The sequence below is a fragment of the Bubalus bubalis genome, chromosome 23, assembly GCF_019923935.1.
Source record: "Bubalus bubalis isolate 160015118507 breed Murrah chromosome 23, NDDB_SH_1, whole genome shotgun sequence".
Classification (NCBI taxonomy): Eukaryota; Metazoa; Chordata; class Mammalia; order Artiodactyla; family Bovidae; genus Bubalus; species Bubalus bubalis.
In genome coordinates, this window is record NC_059179.1 from 20887594 (window position 1) to 20911329 (window position 23736).

Below are 23736 nucleotides of genomic sequence, written 5' to 3' on the forward strand. Positions count from 1 at the left end.
GCAGTGACTGCGCCTGCGCCAGTTTATGGGCTTTCGCGGGGGCTGCTGGGGCGTGGACGTCGGGGACGCGCAGGGATGCGCGCATCTGGGAGGACGCGCCTGTCTGGTTGCGCGCGTTGGAACCCGGACTCTTTGAGTGGAAACCGAAGAAGCACGAGGGACGAACGCGTGGAGCATGAAGAGGCAGGGGGCCTCCTCCGAGCGGAAGCGGGCGCGGATACCATCCGGGAAGGCGGGTGCGGAAGGTGGCGGGATGGGGGCGGTGGCCGACTTTGCTGCGGGGTGCGGGCCGGGCCGGGTCGGGGGGGTTCTGGCCAGTGGATTAATCACTATTTCCCTGAAAGTACTTTCTCCTGCTCCTCACAAACACCCCACTGTGAGGCGTAATCTGTTATTCGGCTTTAAACGTGTGGAATCTGAGGGACTGATGGCGAGAGTGGCCCTGATCTGGAGCCAGATATGTGTGTAGGTTCGAATCCCGGCGCCCCCTCGTCTCGTCGTGCGACCGTGTTCAAGTTGGTTAACTTCTCTCAGCCTCGCGTTTCCCATCGCCACACGAGGATACTGGTACCCCCTCACGGCAGCGCTGGATCAGTGTCTGACCTGGAGGGACCGCTTAATAACCTCCTGCGGCGGGGATAGGGGTTGTCCCTAAAGCCACACCGCTCCAAAGTGGCAAAGCTTGGCTGCCCCAAGTCAAGAGTTCTTCCTGCTGCAACCGGATCGGCTGGCATGGCAGGTGCTAGGGAATTTTTGCCAGGTCCCTCCTCCGGAAACTTGGTTCCTCCAAACTAGCGGTTCTGAAACTTTGATCGCAGGACGCCTTGACCCTCCTAAAATTATTGAGAACCTCAAAGACTTTTTATTTATATAGGTTAAATTTATTGATATTGGACATGTTAGAAATTAAAACAGGACTTTTAAAAAGAAAGGGCTTCCCTTGTGGCTCAGCAGGTAAAGAATCCGCCTGCAATGCGCGAGACCTGGTTCGATACCTGGGTTGGGAAGATCCCCTGGCGAAGGGAACGGCTACCCACTCCGGTATTCTGGCCTGGATAAGTCCATGGGGGTCTCAAAGAGTCCGATAACGACTGAGCGACTTTCACTTTCTTTCTTTCACAAACAGAAGCCCATTACATGTTGACACTTTTTATGGAAAAAAAAAAAATCACTATTTTCCTAAGCAAACAAAAAATAGAATAGGACCAAATGTTTTATATTTTTGCAGATCTCTAATGTCTGGCGTAATGGAATTCTCATTACAAATGGAGTGCTTTTGCATTCAGTATGTCAGGTAGCCTCTCGAAAACTCCACTCTGCCTGTGAAAGAATGAGAGTGAAAAAGGCAACTAAAATCTTGGTATTGTTACAAAAATAATTTTCACTGTACAGACTCTGAAAGTGTCTTAGAGGCCCTTAGTCCAGACTTAACTGGACAGCTACACTGAGAACTGCTGCTCCAAACAAATCTCTTTGATCCCTTCAAATAACTTCTTATTTTAGGACAACTGCCTTACTCTTTTCTTTTGTCATAGCCTTTTATGTGCATCCTTACTCTCTTCTGGCCAAGATCTTTTTTTTTCTTTTTTTTTTTTTGGCCACAGCCTGCAGCTTATGGGATTTTAGTCTCCTAACCAGGGATCCAACTTGAGGCCCTGGCATTGAAAGCACCAGAGTCTCAACCACTGGTACATGCTCAGTTGCTCAATGGTGTCTGACCCTTTCGACTCCATGGGCTGTGGCCCACCAGGCTCCTCTGTCCATGGGATTTCCTGGCAAGAATACTGGTGTGGGTTGCCATTTCTTATTGCAGGGGATCTTCTCTACCTGGGGATTGAACCCACATCTTCTGCATTGGCAGGCGAATTCTGTACCACTGAGCCTCCTGGGAAGCCCCTTAACTACTGGACTGCTGGGGAATTCTTGCCAAGATCTTGTCTTGTGTGAGGGAAATGGTACCCCTACAGCACTGTTCAGTTAGATTGATCTAACAGCTGATGTGGGTGAACTGTCAGGAAACCCATGGAATTAATGCAGTGCTGTTGGCTAAGAGCATAGAGTGTCACTTGGCCCTTTCAGAGTTTGAGGCTGATAGTCTCTTAAATAAATGAGGCATTTGCAGTTTGATTTTAGGGAATGATAGATTTTCGTTTTTCAAATTGAAAGTTGATTTTAAAAAACTATAAAAGCAGCATTAGGTAGAAAAAAAAAGCAGTAAAGTAAAAAGAAAGTAAAAGTAATTTTAAATACTACCACCTAGAAGTAATAATTACCAGCATATGCTGAACATTCCTCTAGATATTATTGCATGAAGTATGCATTCATTATTTTTAATTTTTTTAAGAAAAGTATGTGCTTACGGAAAAAATTCAAAACTGTTTTCATCACACTCTTTAGTGTAAATACATGAATGTTTGTGAATTTATAATCATTCAGTTCAGTTCACTGGCTCAGTTGTGTCCAACTCTTTGCAACCACATGGACTACAGCACTCTAGGCTTCCCTGTCCAGCACCAACTTCCGGAGCTTGCTCAAACTCATGTCCATCGAGTCAATGATGCCATCCAACCATCTCATCCTCTGTCGTCCCCTTCTCCTGCCTTCAATCTTTCACCATCAGGGTCTTTTCAAATGAGTCAGTTCTTTGCATCAGGTGGCCAAAGTATTGGAGCTTCAGCTTCAGCATCAGTCCTTCCAATGAATATTCAGTACTGCTTTCCTTCTGAATGGACTGGTTGGATCTCCTTGCAGTCCAAGGGACTCTCAAGAGTCTTCTCCAACACCACAGTTCAAAAGCATCAATTTTTGGCACTTAGCTTTCTTTATGGTCCAACTCTCACATCCATGTAATCATTCAGCCTTTAGTAAATCTTTGTGTGTCTATTCTGTACTATGAGCTATGTACTATAAGCACACTAGACAGTGTGCTTTCTGTGAGTAATAAAGATTTCTCTCATAAAGACCTTACTTAGGAACTTTAGTTCAAGTAAGAATGATCAGGCACCTATCTACATAAATAATAATAAAAGAAAACAATCTTTTAAACAGGAACACTTGGATTATAAAGAGATCTGAGTTCAAAAAAGGGAGACACAGTTTTCTACCTGGGGAGAGAGAAGTATCATGGAAATGTGATATGACTTGAACCTTGGAAGATTTTAGTGTTCAAAGATAGAGCTGGAAGCACTGTGGTTTGAAGAGATAACTAGGAGCAGGAATGGGGATCAGGGAGAACTGGAGACATGTAGAGGAAATAACGTATAGTTAATTAATGACAACTAATAATACTTCCTGTACAATTAGTAGGTACTATTCACTTTACATGAATTATCTCATCCTCTTTACTCTGATGTAAGTATTAAAACCTACTCTGGGGCTTCCCTGTTAGTTCAGTTGGTAAAGAATCTGCCTGGAAGGCAGGAGACCCCGGTTCGATTCTTGGGTCAGGAAGATCCACTGGAGAAGGTATAGGCTACCCACTCTGGTATTCTTGGGCTTCCCTTGTGGCTCAGCTGGTAAAGAATCTGCCTGCAATGCAGGAGACCTGGGTTCAATCCCTGGGTTGAGAAGATCCCCTGAAGAAGGGAAAGGCTACCCACTCCAGTATTCTGGCCTGGAGAATTCCATGGACTGTATAGTCCATGGGGCCACAAAGAGTTGGACATGACTGAGCAACTTTCAACAAAAAAAGTCAGTTTTGGGGAAAACTTAGGCTAAGTAACTGGTCTAGAATTACATATTAACAAATATGTTAATATCCGTGCTCTTAAGCATATATACCTTATAAAGAAGTTTAAATGGATTCTGCAGGCATTGATATATTTCATTGCATGCATGGACCCTAGTGTACTTACCTAGTTACCTGTTACTAGACATTTGGATTTTGGCAGCAAAATGTGAAATATTTGTGTTTAGCTTGGTCTGGATGGAAAGTACCCTCATGCAGTTTCATCGTTCTCCATGTATTTTAGGAGCAGCAAATGGGTTTCTCATGGAAGTGTGTGTTGATTCAGTGGAATCAGCTGTAAATGCAGAAAGAGGAGGTAAGAGAAATTATGGAATGAATGGCAGTTGGCAGTCCATTAAGAGTTTGGAAAAGACTCTGATGCTGGGAGGGATTGGGGGCAAGAGGAGAAGGGGACGACAGAGGATGAGATGGCTGGATGGCATCACTGACTCGATGGACATGAGTCTGAGTGAACTCCGGGAGTTGGTGATGGACAGGGAGGCCTGGCGTGCTGCGATTCATGGGGTCGCAAAGAGTCGGACATGACTGAGCGACTGATCTGATCTGATCTGATCTAAGAGTTTGAAAATGAATCCTGTGAACTGAACTTGAGAACCTTTGTGGTCTCTAAAGAAAACAACCAACCAACTAGAAAACCTACTCATCTTCTAGTCTTATTTCCCCAGTAGATTACATTTTGACTCAAGTGTCCATGATAGTGATTACAAACCTACTTTTTAAAAAAAATTGAGTCTAACAAAGATACAATTTTTTCTAAGCCATTAATTTTAGAGATTTGATGTTTTCTTCATTGTCAAGACTTATCATTATCTCTTTTTTTTTTTTTGAATGCTATATATTTTACCTCAAGGTTTCTTTTGCACCCTAACTTGCTTTAATAAGAAGCATAGAAATTCCCATCATTTCAGCATCAGAAAAATTTTTAGACTTCATTATGGAAAATTTCAAATATATACAAAAATAGAATACTATAATGAATCACCATGTACCCATCAGTTTTAATTATTTTCAGTACATGGCCAATCTTTAAGTTGTATCAGGGGTGAGCAGACTTTTCCGTAAAGAGCAAGACAGTATATATTTCAACCTTGCTGGCTACATTTGGTCTCTGTCGTATGTACTTTTTTTTGGTCATGCTACAGAGCTTACAGAGTCTTAGTTTTCCTCTCAAGGGACAGAACCTGTGCCCTCAGCAGTAAAAGAGTGGGAGTCCTAACCAAAGGACCACCAGAGAATTCCCACTTATTCATTTTTTTAAATAATCCTTTGAAAGGGTAAAAATCATTCTTAATTTGGCAATTAAAAAGAATGAAGTACTGGTTAGTCTGCAACACAGATAAATCTTGAAACACTATTCTAAATGGAAAAAAGTAAAAAAAATACCACATATTATATGATTCAACTTATATGAAATGTCCAGAATAGGCTAATTTTTTGTAGACTGAAAGATTTGTGGTTGCCAAGGATTGAGGAGCCCTGGGGAGAAGAGAAAATGACTGCTTAAAGGCTGTGAGGTTTCTTTTGGGTGTGATGAAAATGTTCTAAAATTGCATAGTGGTGATAGTTGCCAAATTTTGTGAGCATGATAAAAACCGTTGAATTATACACTTTAAATGGGCAAACTATATGATATGTGTGTTTTTCTTAAATACATAAAAAATTTTAAACTTGTATACTGTAACAAAAACAAGCTTGTAAGCCTTTGGCCTCCAGACCATCTGATCTATATTTCTACCTTTCTTACCTCATCCCCAAATTATTTTGAAGCAAATCCCAGACATTATGTCATTTCATAATCAAGCATTTCAGTATCCCTAAAAGATAAAGTATCCCTGAAAACCACAGTCACAGAAAACTAACCAATCTGATCACATGGACCACAGCCTTGTCTAACTCAATGAAACTATGAGCCATGCCATGTAGGGCCACCCAAGAAGGACAGGTCATAGTGAAGAGTTCTAACAAAACGTGGTCCACTGAAGAAGGGAATGGCAAACCACTTCAGTATTTTTGTCTTGAGAACCCCATGAACAGTATGAAGAGGCGAAAAGATAGGACACTGAAAGATGGACTCCCCAGGTCAGTAGGTGCCCAATATAATGAGATCCGTGGAAATAACTCCAGAAAGAATGAAGAGATGTAGCCAAAGCAACACCACCACCCAGTTATGGATGTGACCGGTGATGGAAGTAAAGTCTGATGCTGTAAAGAGCAATATTGCATAGGAACCTAGAATGCTAGGTCCATGAATCAAGGCAAATTGGAAGTGGTCAACAGGAGATGGAAAGAGTGAAAATCGACGTTTTAGGAATGAGCAAACTAAAATGGACTGGAATGAGTGAATTTAACTCAGATGACCAGTATACCTACTACTGTGGACAAGAATCTCTTAGAAGAAATGGAGTAGCCATCATAGTCAACAGAAGAGTCCGAAATGAGTACTTGGATGCAGTCTCAAAAACAAGAGAATTATCTCTGTTCATTTCCAAGACAAACCATTCAATATCACAGGAATCCAAGTCTATGCCCCAACCAGTAATGCTGAAGAAGATGAAGCTGAACAGTTCAATGAAGACCTACAAGACCTTCTAGAACTAACACCCCAGAAAGATGTCCTTTTCATTATAGGGATCTGGAATGCAAGAGTAGGAAGTCAAGAAACACCTGGAATAACAAGCAAATTTGGCCTTGCAGTACAGATTGAGCAGGGCAAAGGCTAATAACAGTTTTGCCAAGAGAACGCACTGGTCATAGCAAACACCCTCTTCCAACAACACCAGAGAAGACTCTACACATGGACATCACCAGATGGTCAATACTGAAATCAGATTGATTATATTCTTTGCAGCCAAAGATGAAGAAGCTCTATACAGTCAGCAAAAACAAGACCGGGACCTGACTGTGGCTCAGATCACGAACTCCTGATTGCCAAATTCAGACGTAAAATGAAGAAAGGAGGGGAAACCACTAGACCATTCAGGTATGACCTAAATTAAATCCCTTACGATTATACAGTGGAAGTGACAAATAGATTCAAGGGATTAGATCTGATAGCGTGCCTGAAGAACTATGGACGGAGGTTCGTGACACTGTACAGGAGGCAGGGATCAAGACCATCCCCAAGATAAAGAAATGCAAAAAGGCAAAATGATTGTTTGAGGAGGGGGAACATTTCATGCAGAGATGGGCATAATAAAGAACAGAAATGGTATGGACCTAACAGAAGCAGAAGATATTAAGAAGAGGTGGCAAGAATACAGAGAAGAGCTATACAAGAAAGATCTTCATGACCCAGATAATGACGATGGTATGATCACTCACCTAGAGCCAGACATTCTGGAGTGCGAAGTCAAGTGGGCCTTAGGAAGCATCACTATGAAGAAAGCTAGTGGAGGTGATGGAATTCCAGTTGAGCTATTTCAAATCATGAAAGATGATGCTGTGAAAGTGCTGCACTCAATATGCCAGCAAATTTGGAAAAATCAGCAGTGGCCACAGGACTGGAAAAGGTCACTTTTCATTCCAATCCCAAAGAAAGGCAATGCCAAAGAATGCTCAAACTACCACACAATTGCACTCATCTCACATGCTAGTAAAGGAATGCTCAAAATTCTCCAAGCCAGGCTGCAACAGTATGTGAACTATGAACTTCCAGATGTTCAAACTGTATTTAGAAAAGGTAGAGGAACCAGAGATCAAATTGCCAACATCTGTTGGATCATCAAAAAAGCAAGAGAGTTCCAGAAAAACATCTGCTTTATTGACTATGCCAAAGCCTTTGACTGTGTGGATCACAACAAACTGTGGAAAATTCTGAAAGAGATGGGAATATCAGACCACCTGACCTGCCTCCTGAGAAATCTGTATCCAGGTCAGGAAGCAACAGTTAGAACTGGACATGGAACAACAGACAGGTTGCAAATCAGGAAAGGAGTACATCAAGGCTGTGTATTGCTTATTTAACAATAAGCAATTTAACTTACATGCAGAGTACATCATGAGAAATGCTGGGCTGGATGAAGCACAAGCTGGAATCAAGATTGCTGGGAGAAATATCAATAACCTCAGATATGCAGATGACACCACCCTTATGGCAGAAAGCAAAGAACTAAAGAGCCTCTTGATGAAGGTGAAGGAGGAGAGTTTTAAAAAGTTGGCTTAAAACTCAACATTCAGAAAACTAAGATCATGGCATCTGGTCCCATCACTTCATGGCAAATAGATGGAGAAGCAATGGAAACAGTGAGAGAGTTTATTTTTGGGGGCTCCAGAATCACTGCAGATGGTGACTGCAGCCATGAAATTAAAAGATGCTTGTTCCTTGGAAGAAAAGTTATGGCCAACCTAAACAGCATATTCAAAAGCAGAGGCATTACTTTGCCAACAAAGGTCCATCTAGTCAAATCTATGATTTTTCCAGTAGCCATGTATGGATGTGAGAATTGGACTATAAAGAAAGCTGAGCACTGAAGAATTGATGCTTTTGAATTGTGGTATTGGAGAAGACTCTTGAGAGTCCCTTGGACTGCAAGGAGATCCAACCAGTCCATCCTAAAGGAAATCAGTCTTGAATATTCTTTGGAAGGACTGATGCTGAAGCTGAAACTCCAATACTTTGGCCACCTCATGCGAAGAACTGCCTCACTGGAAAAGACCCTGATGCTGGGAAAGATTGAAGATGGGAGGAGAAGGGGACGACAAAGGATGAGATGGTTGGATGGCATCACCAACTCGATGGACAGGAGTTCGAGTAAACTCTGGGAGTTGGTGATAGACAGGGAGGGCTGGCATTCTGCAGTTCATGGGGTTGCAAAGAGTTGGACCCGACTGACTGACTGAACTGAACTGAAAAGGTAAAGGCCTTTAAAAAAAAATAGAATAATAACCACAATATCAGTATCATATCTCTAAAAATAATATTTCTTAATAGCATCAAAAATACCCAGTTAGTTTTCAGATTTCCCCAACTGGCTCACACAGTTTTGTTTTGTTTTATTTTACAGTTCTTGGAATCAAGATAGAAAGGTCATTTTTTATGTCTGTTTCAATCTGTTTCCCTTTTTTCTTTCTTTAATTCTTTCTCTTCTTTCTACAGTTTGTTAAACTGATTTTCATCTTTTTTTTCCATCTTATAAAGTATTTCATATTCTACATTTTGCTGACTGTATATGTAGTGTTATTTATTATATTCCTCTGACCCCTGCATTTCCTGTAAAATTTTAGTTAACCTAAAGGCTTAATTAGATTCAGACTTGAGTTTTTTATAACACTACTTTATGGATGGGGTTTTCTGTTGACTCATTGGTAAAGAACTCACTTGCCAATGGAAAAGACCCTGGTTCAATCCCTGGATCAGGAGGATCCCTTGGAGAAGAAAGTGGCAACGCACTCCAGTATTTTTGCCTGGAGAATTCCGTGGACAGAGAAGCCTGGAGAGCTACAGTCCATGGGGTCTCAAAAGAGTGGAACACAATTTAGCAACTAAAAGTAAAAGACTTAATAGATAATGGCATATTCCCTGTTGTATCTCATCAGGGGATATAACATCCTAGTTTTTTCGGTTTTTATGATACTAAGGTTGATCAGTGGATTCAGATATTATCAGCCTGATCCACCTGGTTTTCCTACCAGCTTTCACCTAATAATTTTAGCAATGCTTATTTTAGTAGGGTTTATAAAATGGTGTTATGTTATGTCTAACATTTATTTTTAATTTATTAGCAGTATGCTTCTATAAAGAACTTTCCCTCACCAACTGCTTTGTTATACTGAGGCTCAGTTTGTATAAGAAAGGCAGGATAAGTGCTTGCTGCTTTTTCCTTGTTTACTGATATTGGGGATTATGTGTTCTCTATCCTCCAGTGTACTCTTGTTTTATCTTTACGAGCCTAGATGTAGGCATATTTGACATGTTTGAATCCAGTATAGTTGTTCTTCTTGTTGATGCTCAAAATGTCTTTGTGATGATGCTTATTAGCCAGTAGGAGCCTCTTCAAGCTGGCTTCTGAGACCTTTTGACATGATGCTGTAGTCTGATAGTTCTTTGGCTTTCAGCATTTTCTTAAGCTACTTAAAAGTAACCTGTGCTTTTTTAAAGCTTAGAATAATAAAGACTGTCTTGGAAAAGATCACTGTTTTTTATAATCAATGAATTAGCATTCCACTGTAGTCAGTCCAGAAATTTCTTTATTCTAAGTCACTTTCTTATATATAGAGGCCACCCTATAATAAAAAATTTTAAGAAACCTAGCTTAATTTGAATTAACTGTTAAATTTGACTTTTTCAGTAACATAATGTGGGTTGGAGAATATAGTTGGGTTTAAAAATAGAATTTTAGTTTAGTTCTATAATTTGATTTCTTTCACTTTCTAAGACTCTTTGTTCCTCTATTTAGAAAAAAATGTTTCTGTTTAATACTTTTGAGCAATGCTTTTCAAAATTTTTCTTAATTTTTTAATTAAAAAAAATTATTGTGCTGAGCAGTGCTTTTTTATTACAGGTGCTGGTCGCATAGAGTTATGTTCTGGCTTGTTGGAAGGAGGAACCACACCCAGCATGGGTAAGCGTCCATTTTTTTGGATTTCCTCATAGGAGTTCACAGAGCCTAGAGACAATTGATAATCTGTTATTGGGATCTTTTACTCAAGTTACTAACATGTTAACTGTGCCATGAATATCGTATCAGAAATGTTTCTAGTTGCAGATAAACCTGTCAGTTGTAGATGTGATCAAATAGATATTTTTTTCCCTTTAGGTATCAAAAAGTTGAGATTAAATTACTATTAATATTGGTTCATATACTCTGCAGGCTGTCAGGGACCCTGGTTTTCTTACCTTTTCCACTCTGGCATCCTCGGTATCCTGGCTTTTGTCTTCATTTCTCCCCTCCTACTCGTTGTGCTGTTGTCATTTTGCTTTTGCATATGTTAAAAACTCCACACTTCATTGTTATTATTTTTGTTTAAAGAGTCAGTTATACTATAAAGAGTAAAAAAATAACACAGTCATGTATTTAGTCATGTGTAGTTACCATTTCTGGTGCTCTTCCTTTGTATAGATCTGGTATTTCCGTCTGGTTTCATTTTCTTTCTGCCTGAAGTAATTCTTTTAACATTTTTTGTAGTACAAGTGTGCTAGTAATGAATTCTTTCGGCTTTTGTATATCTGAAAACATCTTTCCCCATTTTTTGAAAGATATTTTTGCTGAGTGTAGAATTCTAGGTTGACAGTTTTATTTTTTCAGGACTTTAGAGATGCTTCTCCAGCTGTCTTCTTGCCTATATTGTTTCTGACAGGAAATCTATCATCCAAACTGTTGTTCTTTTCTGTGTGATTTGTCTCTTTTCTCTGATTGCTTTTAAGGTTTTTTCCTTTATTCTTGGTTTTGAACATTTGATTATGATGTCCCTGAGTGTAGTTTTCTTCATGTTTCTTGAACATGTGCATTTATACTTTTCATCACACTTGGAAATTTTTCAACATTTAATGTCCTCCACTCCCTTCTTCAAAGACTTCAACTAACTTAAATAAGGCTGCTTAAAGTTGTTCCACAACTACCCTTAAAAAATTTTTTTTTCTCTTTCATTTTCTATAAATCTTCCTTTGTTTTCAAGTGTACTAATCTTTTCTCTGCAGTGTTTAATTGCTGTTAATCCTAGCTACTATATTTTTCATCTCACATATCATAGTTCTTATCACTAGATATTTGAATTTATTGTTATCTCTCTTGTCCCTTTTAAACTTTTTTGAACATATAGAATAAGGTTGCTGCTGCTGCTGCTGCTAAGTCACATCAGTTGTGTCCGACTCTGTGCGACCCCATAGATGGCAGCCTATCAGGCTCTACCTACCGTTCCTGGGATTCTCCAGGCAAGAACACTGGAGTGGGTTGCCATTTCCTTTTCCAATGCATGAAAATGAAAAGTGAAAGTGAAGTTGCTCAGTTGTGTCCGACTCAACGACCCCATGGAGAAGGCAATGGCAACCCACTCCAGTACTGTTGCCTGGAAAATCCCATGGACAGAGGAGCCTAGTAGGCTACAATCTATGGGGTCGAGAAGAGTTGGACACGAGTGAGCGACTTCACTTTCACTTTTCACTTTCATGCATTGGAGAAGGAAATGGCAACCCACTCCAGTGTTCTTGCTTGGAGAATCCCAGGGACGGCGGAGCCTGGTGGGCTGCCATCTGTGGGGTCGCACAGAGTCGGACACGACTGACGCAACTTAGCAGCAGCAGCAGCAGCAACCCCGTGGACTGCAGCCTACCAGGCTCCTCCTTCCATGGGATTTTCCAGGCAAGAGTACTAGAATATAGACTAAGGTTACAGTAGCTATTTTAATGCCTTGGCTACTAATTCTAACATATGTATCAGTTTTGATTGGTTTTGTTTGATTGATTTTTTACCTCATGATCCATCTTGTTTTCCTACCTGATATTTTTCATTGTGTGTAAGACATTATGAATTTTACTTTGTTGGCTACTGGATATTTTTGTATTCCTATGAATATTCTTGAGCAGTTAGGTTACTTGGAAACAGTTTGTTCCTTTTGGGTAATGTTTTTAAAATTTGTTACGTGGGTCTGGAACAGTGGTCAGTCTAGAGTTCATTATTCCCCGCTACTGAAGCAAGACCCTTTCTGCACTCTACCCAGTGCTCCATGAATCTTGAAATTTTCCTGTCTGGCTGGTGGGAGCAGGCATTATTCCTGGCCTGGTATGAACAACAGGCAGTATTGCTTCTGATTTTTTTCAGTGGATCTTTCCCTGGCTTTGTATAGTTGCCTTGCATGCATACATCAGTTGGTACTCAGTTGAGTATTAGAGATAAGTGGGGTCAGGTGGGGAGGGTCTCTTCTGACCTCCCTAAGCTGTGACCTGGAAAAATCTCAAGGTAGTAATATGGGTAATAGGAGAGCTTACCACATTTGTTTTCCATCTTTAAGGGTTCATTATCCTTTGTTGCAAACCATTGTTTGATATGTTTTGTCTTTTTTTTTTTTAATAAGTGGAAGGGTAAATCCAGTTCCTGTTGCTCTGTCTTGGTCAAAAGCAGAAGTCCCTATATGAATTTTTGACTCCTTTATTTTATTCTGAGATGGATGATAGCATTATTTATTATAAAAGGTTTATGTATGCAATGGCCTTTTAGTGACTCTTCTCACTAAAATAAAAGAGGGCAGTCCCTGGCCATTCTATGAAATACCTAGAACATATCTGTAATTTGAGGGCAGTCTGTTTTTTGCAACAGCAGTCATGCATGATGTGAATGGGCCAAGCCAGCAATAATATGCCCATCACCAGTCATTGCTTGGTGTCCCATACAAACTGGGGTTCTTGTAGCAAGGAAAAAGAAGTAAATTCATATTAGGTAAACACTCATGGTACCATTGAGAGTTTCTGAACTAGTCACAAATTGTGTCAGATTTGGTTATTTTTGTTCATGAATTTCCCAAGCAAGAATACTGGAGTGGATTGCCATTTCCTACTCCAGCGGATCTTCCTGACCCAGGGATTGAAGCTTCATCGCCTGTGTCTCCTGCATTGCAGGTGGATTCTTTACCCATGAGCCAACAGGGAAGCCCTCATTTTTGTTCATAGATCGCCTGTTAGCATCACAAATAAGTGCAACATTGCTCCCTTTTACATATCTCTTATTAAAAAAGGCTTTACTAAATATCTTCATCTAGTAGGAATCATAAACTTTAAAACTATGTAACCATCTGTATAGCAGGTTTTAAATAGAGATGTAATCATTAGGAAGGAGAAACCAGATCTTAGGGAATACATTGGCAGAACATAGAGCCTGGTAGTTGTTACACTTTTAAATGTCACATTCCAGTAAAAGAATTTTTGTTAAGCACAACAAAAAAATTTTTTAAAGCATAATTGAACAGTGCTTTTAAAATGCAGTAACTTCTGTTTTCTAAATTGCTGTTTTTACCCTTGACTTTTTTATTATGTAAATTTCTACTATAGGTACATTTTTCTTCTCAGTGTCTCCTTTTTCCTTTAGATCATCTTTCTATGGTTTTTACTCCATCAGCTCTTCTGTTCCTTGTAGAAGTGATAACACCAGAGCAAATGTAAAAGACCAATACAGTAATATTTTATTGACTTCCTTAAACTTTTAGCTTACATTTGAATTTTAATTAGTCTGTTCCCTTTCTTATAGGTGTCCTTCAAGTAGTGAAACAGTATGTCCAGATCCCAGTTTTTGTGATGATTCGGCCACGTGGAGGTGATTTTTTATATTCAGATCGTGAAGTTGAGGTGATGAAGGCTGACATTCGTCTTGCCAAGCTTTATGGTGCTGATGGTTTGGTATTTGGGGCATTGACTGAAGATGGACACATTGACAAAGAACTGTGCATGTCCCTTGTGGGTAAGAATTGTATCAGAGACCAGAAAGCCCCTAAAGATGATTGCATTGAATAGTCCCTATATAGAAAAATGCAATCACAGAACTGGCTTTTCATTCACACCTGCAGGCATTTATATTCACCTGTTTTAAACACTATTATTTAGATGTTTTAGGTAGACGGTATGTGCTACAGAATCCCCCTGACTCAGCTGCAATAGATTGGATTATGCTGCTGTTCCTATAGGATTTAAGGGGAATTTACCTTGATCTCTTTAATCATAGCAGCAAAAACTTTAAAAGCTGTTCCAGTTGGTAAGGATGGGGAGACATAGAGAACACAGAGGCAAAGTATTTATATTACTAGGCCAGAGTATTTCTTAAAGATTTTCAGAAGAGTAAGTGATAGATGTAGTGCTGTCCCTATAGTTGCCAGATTGTATAATTTTCATTTCAAGGGGTGGATGACAGTTTTTTTAAATATGAAAGTTAGAGATTAATGGAAACACAGGACTATTAAATTTGGAAGACTACCATTTTTTAAATTATTATTATTTTAGCTCACTGTCTTCACTTAGGAAAAGAAAATATAAAAAAGTCCTGTCTAACATGGAGAGTTCTGTAAATAGTAATCAGTGATTATCTCTTCATTCATGTTGTTATGTGATTTTCTTTTAATAGCTCTTTGCCGTCCTCTGCCAGTCACTTTCCACCGAGGTGAGTCATTTCCATTTTAGAAGTTCTGTTGAACGGTGTCAGTTTTCTCATTTCACCAAATGCCACAACCTTTTCATGAAACACAATTCTATACTGTTACCAATTGGTTTTTTTTTATACCTGTCATGGGACTAACAGTTGTAAATTTAGAAATGCACAATTTCTAGAAAATATGAAGCCTTAGTTATGAAAAGTTGTTAAAGGCAGAAGGTGCTGGTGGTGGAATATAATAGAGGGAAAGAGTAAGCATTGCCTGCAAGTGTGTGTACTTGTCACAGAATTCCAAGCAAGAATCTTGAGATTTATTTTTGTTGCATCGCCTCAGGTCATGTGCAGTCTCAAAAAGAATAAATCACTGTGACCAATGGAAATAAAATGTACTGCTTGACTTAAACCAGATAAGACCATTCTGGAGGTCGGAGTGAGGTCAACGTTCCCAAATTCATGGGCAGAAAGGGGCTGGATTTCCAGTGAAGAATTGGATAATATTAGGAAGAGGAGAGAAAAAATACGTGCTAGATAGTCAATGAACAGATGTTCACTATAGTGCACAAAACTATTTTACATTATTGATAGCTTGTCTACTTGAGAATGATTTCTAAAAAGTGTCTAATAATTTTATGTAAAAATGCTTCCTATCTCTAAATCAGGCAGTTACAGTTCCCATACATTTTTGCCTAGCATTGGTAAAATGGAGGAACAAGTGTGAATTTTGCCTTTAAGGCACTGCTATTGCACATGAAAAGAAAAAAAAAATCTTCAATTTTTTTTTGATTTGATGATATGCATGAGAAATTACTGAATGTCTTTCTGTTCTTTTGAGTAATTGTCCAAAGATTAAGATGAGAGTGGACACCACCATTTGCATCCATTTATAGAACTTCAATATGAAACATTTGTTATCCTTGTTAATTTGTGAAATGAATAACACCAGAAAACTGTTTTCTTGACTTACTGTTTAGCAATGTTTCTTATAAACTAGCAATAACTAAAAAATGTTAGATTGCTTAAAAGTCAAAACTTTGAAGCTAGCCAAAAACAAAAAGTTTTAAAATATGAAATCATTTAAATAAGTAAATATTTATCTGAAAAATATATAGTTTAAAATTTGATATAAGTAATTCAAAATAAACCCACCTTATAGAATATATTTTTCTTTTCTTAAACTAAGAAAATCATTTTAGAGTTCTGTTCTTTTCCTCCTTCAATAAATTGAAAATACTTCCATATTTTTTAATTGTTACAATGTCCTGGATTCCACATTTTTCTCACTTGTGTATTTAATACAGTAAGTCTCCTACATATGAACCTTCAAGTTGTGAACTTTCAAAGATGGGAACGTGCATTTTGCATGTCTAATCATGTAAGTTAATTCACATGTCTAGCGTCACCTGTGTGCACCCTCTATAGGTGATTGTGCCTTTGTGTACTTTACTGTACAGTACTGTATAGAATACAGTAGTACAGTATCTTTATTTCAAGCCCAGGAAGCCTGGAAGTATGTGTAAAGGCAGCAGTGATAGGTATTATAAACCTGTTACAGTGCAGTTCAATATAGCTGATTATGTTAGTTGGATACTGAGACTAACTTTGTTGGATATAGGAACAAATTGGACTTACTTACACTCTTGGAATGGAACTCATTCATATGTAGGGGCTTACTATAATATGATAGTATAATCACTGTGAGAAGGTACTGCCACCAAAAAACGAAAATCCTCTGTAGTAGATTTAGGTGCCTACATAAATTAAAGGGCGAAAGGAAGGGGTTTACCACCTAATCCACCATAGATCAGCATTTAGTATCATGTAGCAGCACAGAGGGAGAAGGCAATGGCACCCCCATCCAGTCCTCTTGCCTGGAAAATCCCATGGACGGAGGAGTCTGGTAGGCTGCAGTTCATGGGGTTGCTAAGAGTCGGGCATGACAGAGCGACTTAGCAGCAGCAGCACAGAGAGTCAAAGCAGAAGTCGTTTTGTTTGGGGTTTCTAAGTGCCAGTTTCCTTAATGAAGAGAAGAGATGTCTCTTAGAAAATAGGATGGAATTGAAACTTGATAGAGTCTGTCGTAAACAACTATCTTTATACTATGAATCTTGAAAACATGGGGTAAAATGGATTAGAATAAAATATTAGTCAATAAAGAGAATATGAACCAAGGCCTTTTCTAGAACTGATGAGTGTAAAGTTTTCCTTCTACTTGTGCAGTTTGTTTGAGCCCTTAGAACAGACTTTCCCAATGTGAGTCACTTGTCTGTCACATTTACAATTTAACCATATCCAAGGGCTACTTGTGCAAATTTACTTTTAAAATCTTAAGTAAATTTATTTTAAAGAGAAACTAATGAAAAAAATGGAAGCTTTTCACTTCTAATCTGCATTTAAGTAAATGCATCTGTTCATATGTATACCATCTAAAATGATCCTGCAGGGACTTCACTGGTGGTCCAGTGGCTAAAAGTCCATGCTCCCTATGCAGGGGACCTGGGTTCTATCTCTGGTCAGGGAACTAGATCCAATATACTGCAGCTAAGACCCAGCACAGCCAAATAAGTAAATTAAACAGATATTTTTTAAATAAAATGATCCTGGTCCCACTAGTGGCACGCTGACTATGGGGTACTGGTAAACTGTTTCTCAGGAAAAAAAGAGCCTTGATTTATAACATTTGTTGATTTCTGTGGTTTAAATACTTCCACCTTGATTGATTTCAAGCTGGTAATGGGTTAATAATCATGCGTGCAAAATTCATGAATATTTAGCAATTGACTCTTGTAAGCCAGGACAAGCTAGGTCTAGCATACCACTGTGGGTATACTACATTTTGGAAAGCACTGTATTAGAGAGATCTGTTCAAAATTCAAGTCAGTTTTATTTATTTCAGCCTTTGACATGGTTCATGATCCAGTGGCAGCTCTAGAGACCCTCTTAACTTTGGGATTTGAACGAGTATTAACCAGTGGATGTGACAGTTCAGCCCTAGAAGGACTACCCCTAATAAAGCGACTCATAGATCAGGTACACATGATTTCTTTCCTTTCTTCCTAAGAGTCTGTTGTGGTCACTTCTAATATTCTATTGTTCAGAGAGGTTATGAAACTACATATTAACTAACTTTGTGGGGTACTCTGTAGCAAGCAGGCAGTAACATATAACTTTTATTTCTTTCACATAGCATTTTTAGTAACCAAGGCTCTTAACATCAAATTATAGACAGTGATTAAACAGCTGATCTACTTTGGATAACTGCAGCAAATTTTACCTTTTTTCTGCCATCATCATTGCATAGCTTGATGCATAGCTTCTTACTGTCGATCTGTGTATACTCAGGGGTTCCTGCATGAAATTTGAGAAAATTATCATTTGGAGGTGAATTCTAAAACTAAAACTAGGACTTCCTTGGTAGTCCAGTGGGTAAGACTCCACACTAATACCGCAGGGAGCATGGGTTCCATCCCTGGTCAGGGAACTAAGATCCTCTGTGCCACAGAGTGCAGCCAAAAAGAAAAATTCTAAAACTATTCTTCTCTCATCCTTCCCCAACTATCAAGATAGGAAATATGTTTATCTCTTATGTGATTTCCTCTTGTGAGTTCGCATCATTTGTAGAATAGTTAGAAGATGGCTTTGTAATTATATTAATAGTATGTCTGTTTTCTCACACCAGTCCAGAGATATCTAAATGAGTGAACATGGACTTGAGATGAGAATGTTCTGGATTTGAGAGAGCTTTGACGTTTGCTGTTTAATGTTGAGTAGATTACTAGCACTTAAGCCACTGTTGCCTTGTGTGAAATTGAGATAATTTTAATATCTTCTTTATAGGGTTGCTCTGAGGATTTATAGAGGTAAGGTAGAATTGCTGCTGCTGTCACTTCAGTCGTGTCCGACTCTGTGCGACCCCATAGACAGCAGCCCACGAGGCTCCCCCGTCCCTGAGATTCTCCAGGCAAGAACACTGGAGTGGGTTACCATTGCCTTCTCCAATGCAGGAAAGTGAAAAGTGAAAGCGAAGTCGCTGAGTCTTGTCCGACAATTGGTAGAGTTAAAACATAATATGAAAGATAAGAAATGCTCTTGGTAAGAGCCTTGGTTTCCATGGTGGCTCAGTTGGTAAAGAGTCTGTCTGCAGTGTAAGAGACCCAGATTCGATCCCTGGGTGGGGACGATTCTTTGGAGAAGGAAATGGCAACCAACTCCAGTATTCTTGCCTGGATAATTCCATGGACAGAGAAGCCTGGTGGGCTACAGTCTATGTGGTCACAAAGAGTCAGACATGACTCAGTGACTAACACTTTCACTTTTACTTTCAAGAAATAATGTGAAAGATAAGAAATGCTCTTGGTAAGAGCTTTAGCAGAGTGCTTGATTTATGATACATGCTAGTGTTTGTAATTATTATTTGTGGTGGTGGTTCAGTTGCAAAGTCACATCCAACTCTTTGTGACCCCAGGGACAGCAGTACACCAGGCTCCCCTGTCCTTCACTATCTCCTGGAGTTTGCGCAAATTCAGGTCCATTGAATCGGTAATTCTGTCTAACTAATCTCGTCTTCTGACCCCTTCTCCTTTTGTCTTTTCCCAGTATCAGGGTCTTTTCCAGTGAGTTGGCTCTTCGCATCAGGTAGCCAAAATATTGGAAATTCCCAGCTTTCAGTGAATATTCAGAGTTGATTTCCTTTAGTACTGACTTCCTTGTAGTCCAAGGGACTATTATTGTTACTGCTATTATTAATAATTAGTCTTTTTGTGTAGACATCTGCTAATGATTACTTTTCTATAGTCATGAAAATAATTTTCAGAAATTTCACATGAGAATCAGATTAACTTTTCTAGTCAGCTTACTGGCTTTAGAAATATTTATTTCTATTTATTATTTATTAAGTGTATATTTATTAATTGTATATTAAGGTGCAAGGGGTCTTCCCAGGTGGCACTAGTGGTAAAGAATCTGCTTGCCAATGCTGGAGACATAAGAGATGAGGGTTTGGTTTGATCTTCCTGGCTTGGGAAGATCCTCTGGAGGAGGGCGTGGCAATCCACTCCAGTATTCTTGCCTGGAGAATCTTCTGGACAGAAGGGCCTGGCAGATTACAGTCCATAGGGTCGAAAGAGTTGGACATGACTGAAGCAACTTAGCACACGTGCAAGGTACAAGGCATTTGCAGCCAACTCATTGGAAAAGACCCTGATGCTGGGAAAGATTGAAGGCAAAAGGAGAAAGGGACCGTAGAGGATAAGATAGATAGCTTCACCAACTCAATGGACATGAATCTGAACAAACTCTGGGAGTTAGTGGTAGACAGAGGAGCGTGGCCTGCTGCAGTGCAAGGGGTCGAAAACACTCAGACACAACTTATGAACTGAACAGCAGGGCGTTTGTACTATGCTGTTGACCAGGGGGCATGTGTGTGTGTGTAGTCACTATCCTTGCAAACTAGTGCACAACAGGCACTTCCAATAGAGTGCCATATTTAAAAAAAAAGTACTGTAGGAGCACACTGAAGAGGAATTAACCCCAGATTTGAAGGGCTGGGATTCACAGCAGTTAGCTTCCCAGAAGAAAAGACATCCACACTGTAGTGTCTTTTTTTATTGAACATGCTGGATCTATGTTGCTTCAAAGACTTTGCTCTAGATGATGTGAAGAAAGGGAGCTATTCTCTTGTTCCTGTGCTTGGGCTTCTCACTGCAGTGGCATTTCTTGTTATGGAACACAGGCTCTAGCGTGCTTGGGCTTCAGTAGTTGCAGCCCCTGGGCTCCATTGAGCATAGGCTCTATATTTGTGGCACATGGACTTAGTTGCTCTGCAGCATGTGGGATCTTCCCAGATCAGGGATTGAACCCATGTCTCCTGCGTTGACTGGATTCTGTACCACTGAGCCACCAGGAAAGCCCCACACTGCAATGCCTTACTCATTAAAAGGATGATTAGTGGCCATCAGTCTAAACTGGAATGGAGAGAGGGAAAGTCAGGAGGATGCTCCTTATAGACAAAATAGTATATGCAAAGGCCTGGAAACAAAAGTGAGCATAACTTATTAAGATACTAAAGAATGACTATAAAATTGAATGTGAAGAGAAGAATATTGTCCAGAGCCTTTTAAACTATTGAAGAGTTTGCATTTTATCCTTGGTTAAGGGGGAAGCCTGAAGGGTTTTGAAATAGAAGAACTGATGAATCAGGTTTCCATTTTTTAATGGTTACTCAGTATGGAATAGAGAATAATTGTCATAGTCATATGTTGCATTTCAAAATGTTGTGTGTGAGAAAGAGACAGATTTGTAGTTTAGTCATTTGGTAGGAAGAGCTAAGTTAAATATTCTTATACACTAAATTTACTTTTTTGAAGTAAAAATTATATGTATTTAAGATGTACAATGTGATATTTTGATTTTCATTCTGTATATGTACAGAATAATACATATTCTGTATATGTAAATCAAAACATCACATTGTACACCTTAAATATATATAATTTTTACTTTAAAAAGTAAATTTATTTATAATAAGTGTATAAGAATATTTAACACAGCTATGTACAACATGATATTTTGATTTATATATACAGAATGAAGGGGCTTCCTTAGTGGCTTAGTGGTAAAGAATCCACCAACCAATGCAAGAGATGATAGTTCGATCCCTGAGTTGGGAAGATCCCCTGGAGGAGGAAATGGCAACCCACTCCAGTATTCTTGCCTGAGAAATTCCATGGACAGAAGACCCTAGTGGACTACAGTCCATGGAGTCAAAAAGAGTTGGACACTACTCAGCATGCACGCATACAGAATGAAATGGTTCCAGTCAAGCTCGTATTCAGCTGCTCATTTAGTACACTTGTGTGGTATGTGTGCGTGCGTTCGTGTCTGGTGAAAGTACCTGACATCTACTCTCTCAGCAAATTATTAGTATTCGGTACAGGTATATTGACTATAGTCATCATGCTATTCATTTGATCTCTAGACTTAATTCATCCTGTGTAGCAACTTTGTACCCTTTTACCAACATCTTCCCATTTCCATCACCTCACCACCCCTGGTAATCACCATTCTGTTCTCTGCTTCTTGTGTTTTACTTTTCTAGATTGCACATAGAAGTAAGAGCATACTAATTTTGCTTTTTTATTTTTCAGTTTTCACTCTGCTGGGTCTTTGGTGCTGAGCAGGATTTTGTCTAGTTGGGGCAAGCAGAGGCTACTCTGTAGTTGTGGGGTGTGGGCTTCTCATAGCAGTGGCTTTTGTTGCAGAACACGGACTTTAGGGTGCACAGGCTTCAGTGGTTGCAGTGTGTGGGCTTCAGTTGTTGAGGTTCCTGGGCTCTAGAGCACACGCTCAGTTGTTGCGACTCACAGGCTTAGTTGCTCTGCAGCATCGGATCTTCCTGGACCAAGGATCTAACCTGTGTCTCCTACACAGGCAGGCAGATTCTTCACTACTAAGCCACCAGGGAAGCCCAACTTTACTTCTTGAAGCCATTTTGTAGCTGTGTAATATACTGGTGAAAGCATAGAATTTGGGATTAGAAAGGTTTATGTTTAAATCCTAGTTTTGCTGTTTATTGAGCAAAAAACAATAGACTTGGGCAGTTTACTTAACCATCAAACTTGCTGTTTATTAACAGTGACCTTGGGGAGTTTACCTAACCATCCTAAACTTGTTTCTTTACCTACAAAGTTGCATAATGAGTGCCAGTTGGCATAGTAAAAGTGCCGACCTCCTAGAATAGTTGTGGATTGCTTCAGCATACATCTGACATTTAGTAAATGGTCTATATTGGCAAGTCACTTTGATAGCCCAAGATAAGCATATAGTTCTAAATAACGTTTTTTGAAAGGCCCCCCAAAAAGCGATAGGATTCATCTCTTCAAACATTTGTCCATATTTTACAAAGCTTTCAGTTGGAAGAAACAGTTACAGTAAATATGACTTTTTTTACGCTTAAACTCATTTCAGCTTTCTACATAGTAAATATTTAGTTTTGTGGGTATTTTGCTTTAGTATGTTTGAGGATACTAAACAGCCTTGTTTTACTTATTTCTCTAACAATTAATAAATTTTATGAAACAGCCTCCTCTCCTTTTTATTCTTTATTTCTTTGCTTAATTTTTTTTCATTGTATGTTTAAGTATTTCAGTTCAGTTCAGTCACTCAGTCGTGTCCGACTCTTTGCGACCCCATGAATTGCAGCACACCAGGCTTCCCTGTCCATCACCAACCCCTGGAGTTCACTCAAACTCATGTCCATTGAGTCGGTGACGCCATCCAGCCATCTCATCCTCTGTCGTCCCCTTCTCCTCCTGCCCCCAATCCCTCCCAGCATCAGGGTCTTTTCCAGTGAGTCAACTCTTCACATGAGGTGGCCAAAGTATTAGTTTCAGCTTCAACACCATTGGGTGTTCCAATGAACACCCAGGACTGATCTCCTTTAGGATGGACTGGTTGGATCTCCTTGCAGTTCAAGGGACTCTCAAGAGTCTTCACCAACACCACAGTTCAAAAGCATCAATTCTTCGGCACTCAGCCTTCCTCACAGTCCAACTCTCACATCTATACATGACCACTGGAAAAACCATAGCCTTGACTAGACGGACCTTTGTTGGCAAAGTAATGTCTCTGCTTTTGAATATGCTATCTAGGTTGGTCATAACTTTCCTTCCAAGGAGTAAGTGTCTTTTAATTTCATGGCTGCAGTTACTATCTGCAGTAATTTTGGAGCCCCAAAAAACAAATTCAGACACTGTTTCCCCATCTATTTCCCATGAAGTGATGGGACCAGATGTCATGATCTTAGTTTTCTGAATGTTGAGCTTTAAGCCAACTTTTTCACTCTCCTCTTTCACTTTCAACAAAAGGCTTTTTAGTTCCTCTTCACTTTCTGCCATAAGAGTGATGTCATCTGCATATTTGAGG

General features: G+C 39.4%; 1 protein-coding gene across 3 annotated transcripts in view; it reads left to right on the forward strand.

The window, feature by feature from the left end:
* Nucleotides 1-23: 23 nt before the first annotated feature.
* Nucleotides 24-23736, forward strand: part of CUTC (cutC copper transporter) — a 33077-nt gene continuing 9364 nt past the window's right edge. Inside the window, exons 1-6 of one of the 3 annotated variants that reach the window (XM_006064573.4) lie at nucleotides 24-236; nucleotides 3972-4043; nucleotides 10249-10308; nucleotides 13924-14133; nucleotides 14791-14826; nucleotides 17711-17844. In XM_006064573.4, the coding sequence (XP_006064635.1) occupies nucleotides 176-236; nucleotides 3972-4043; nucleotides 10249-10308; nucleotides 13924-14133; nucleotides 14791-14826; nucleotides 17711-17844 (573 nt within the window). In that variant the 5' untranslated portion in view covers nucleotides 24-175. The remainder of the gene's footprint in view (nucleotides 237-3971; nucleotides 4044-10248; nucleotides 10309-13923; nucleotides 14134-14790; nucleotides 14827-17710; nucleotides 17845-23736) is intronic. The other 2 variants (XM_006064574.4, XM_025274325.3) reach the window with 2 other exon arrangements.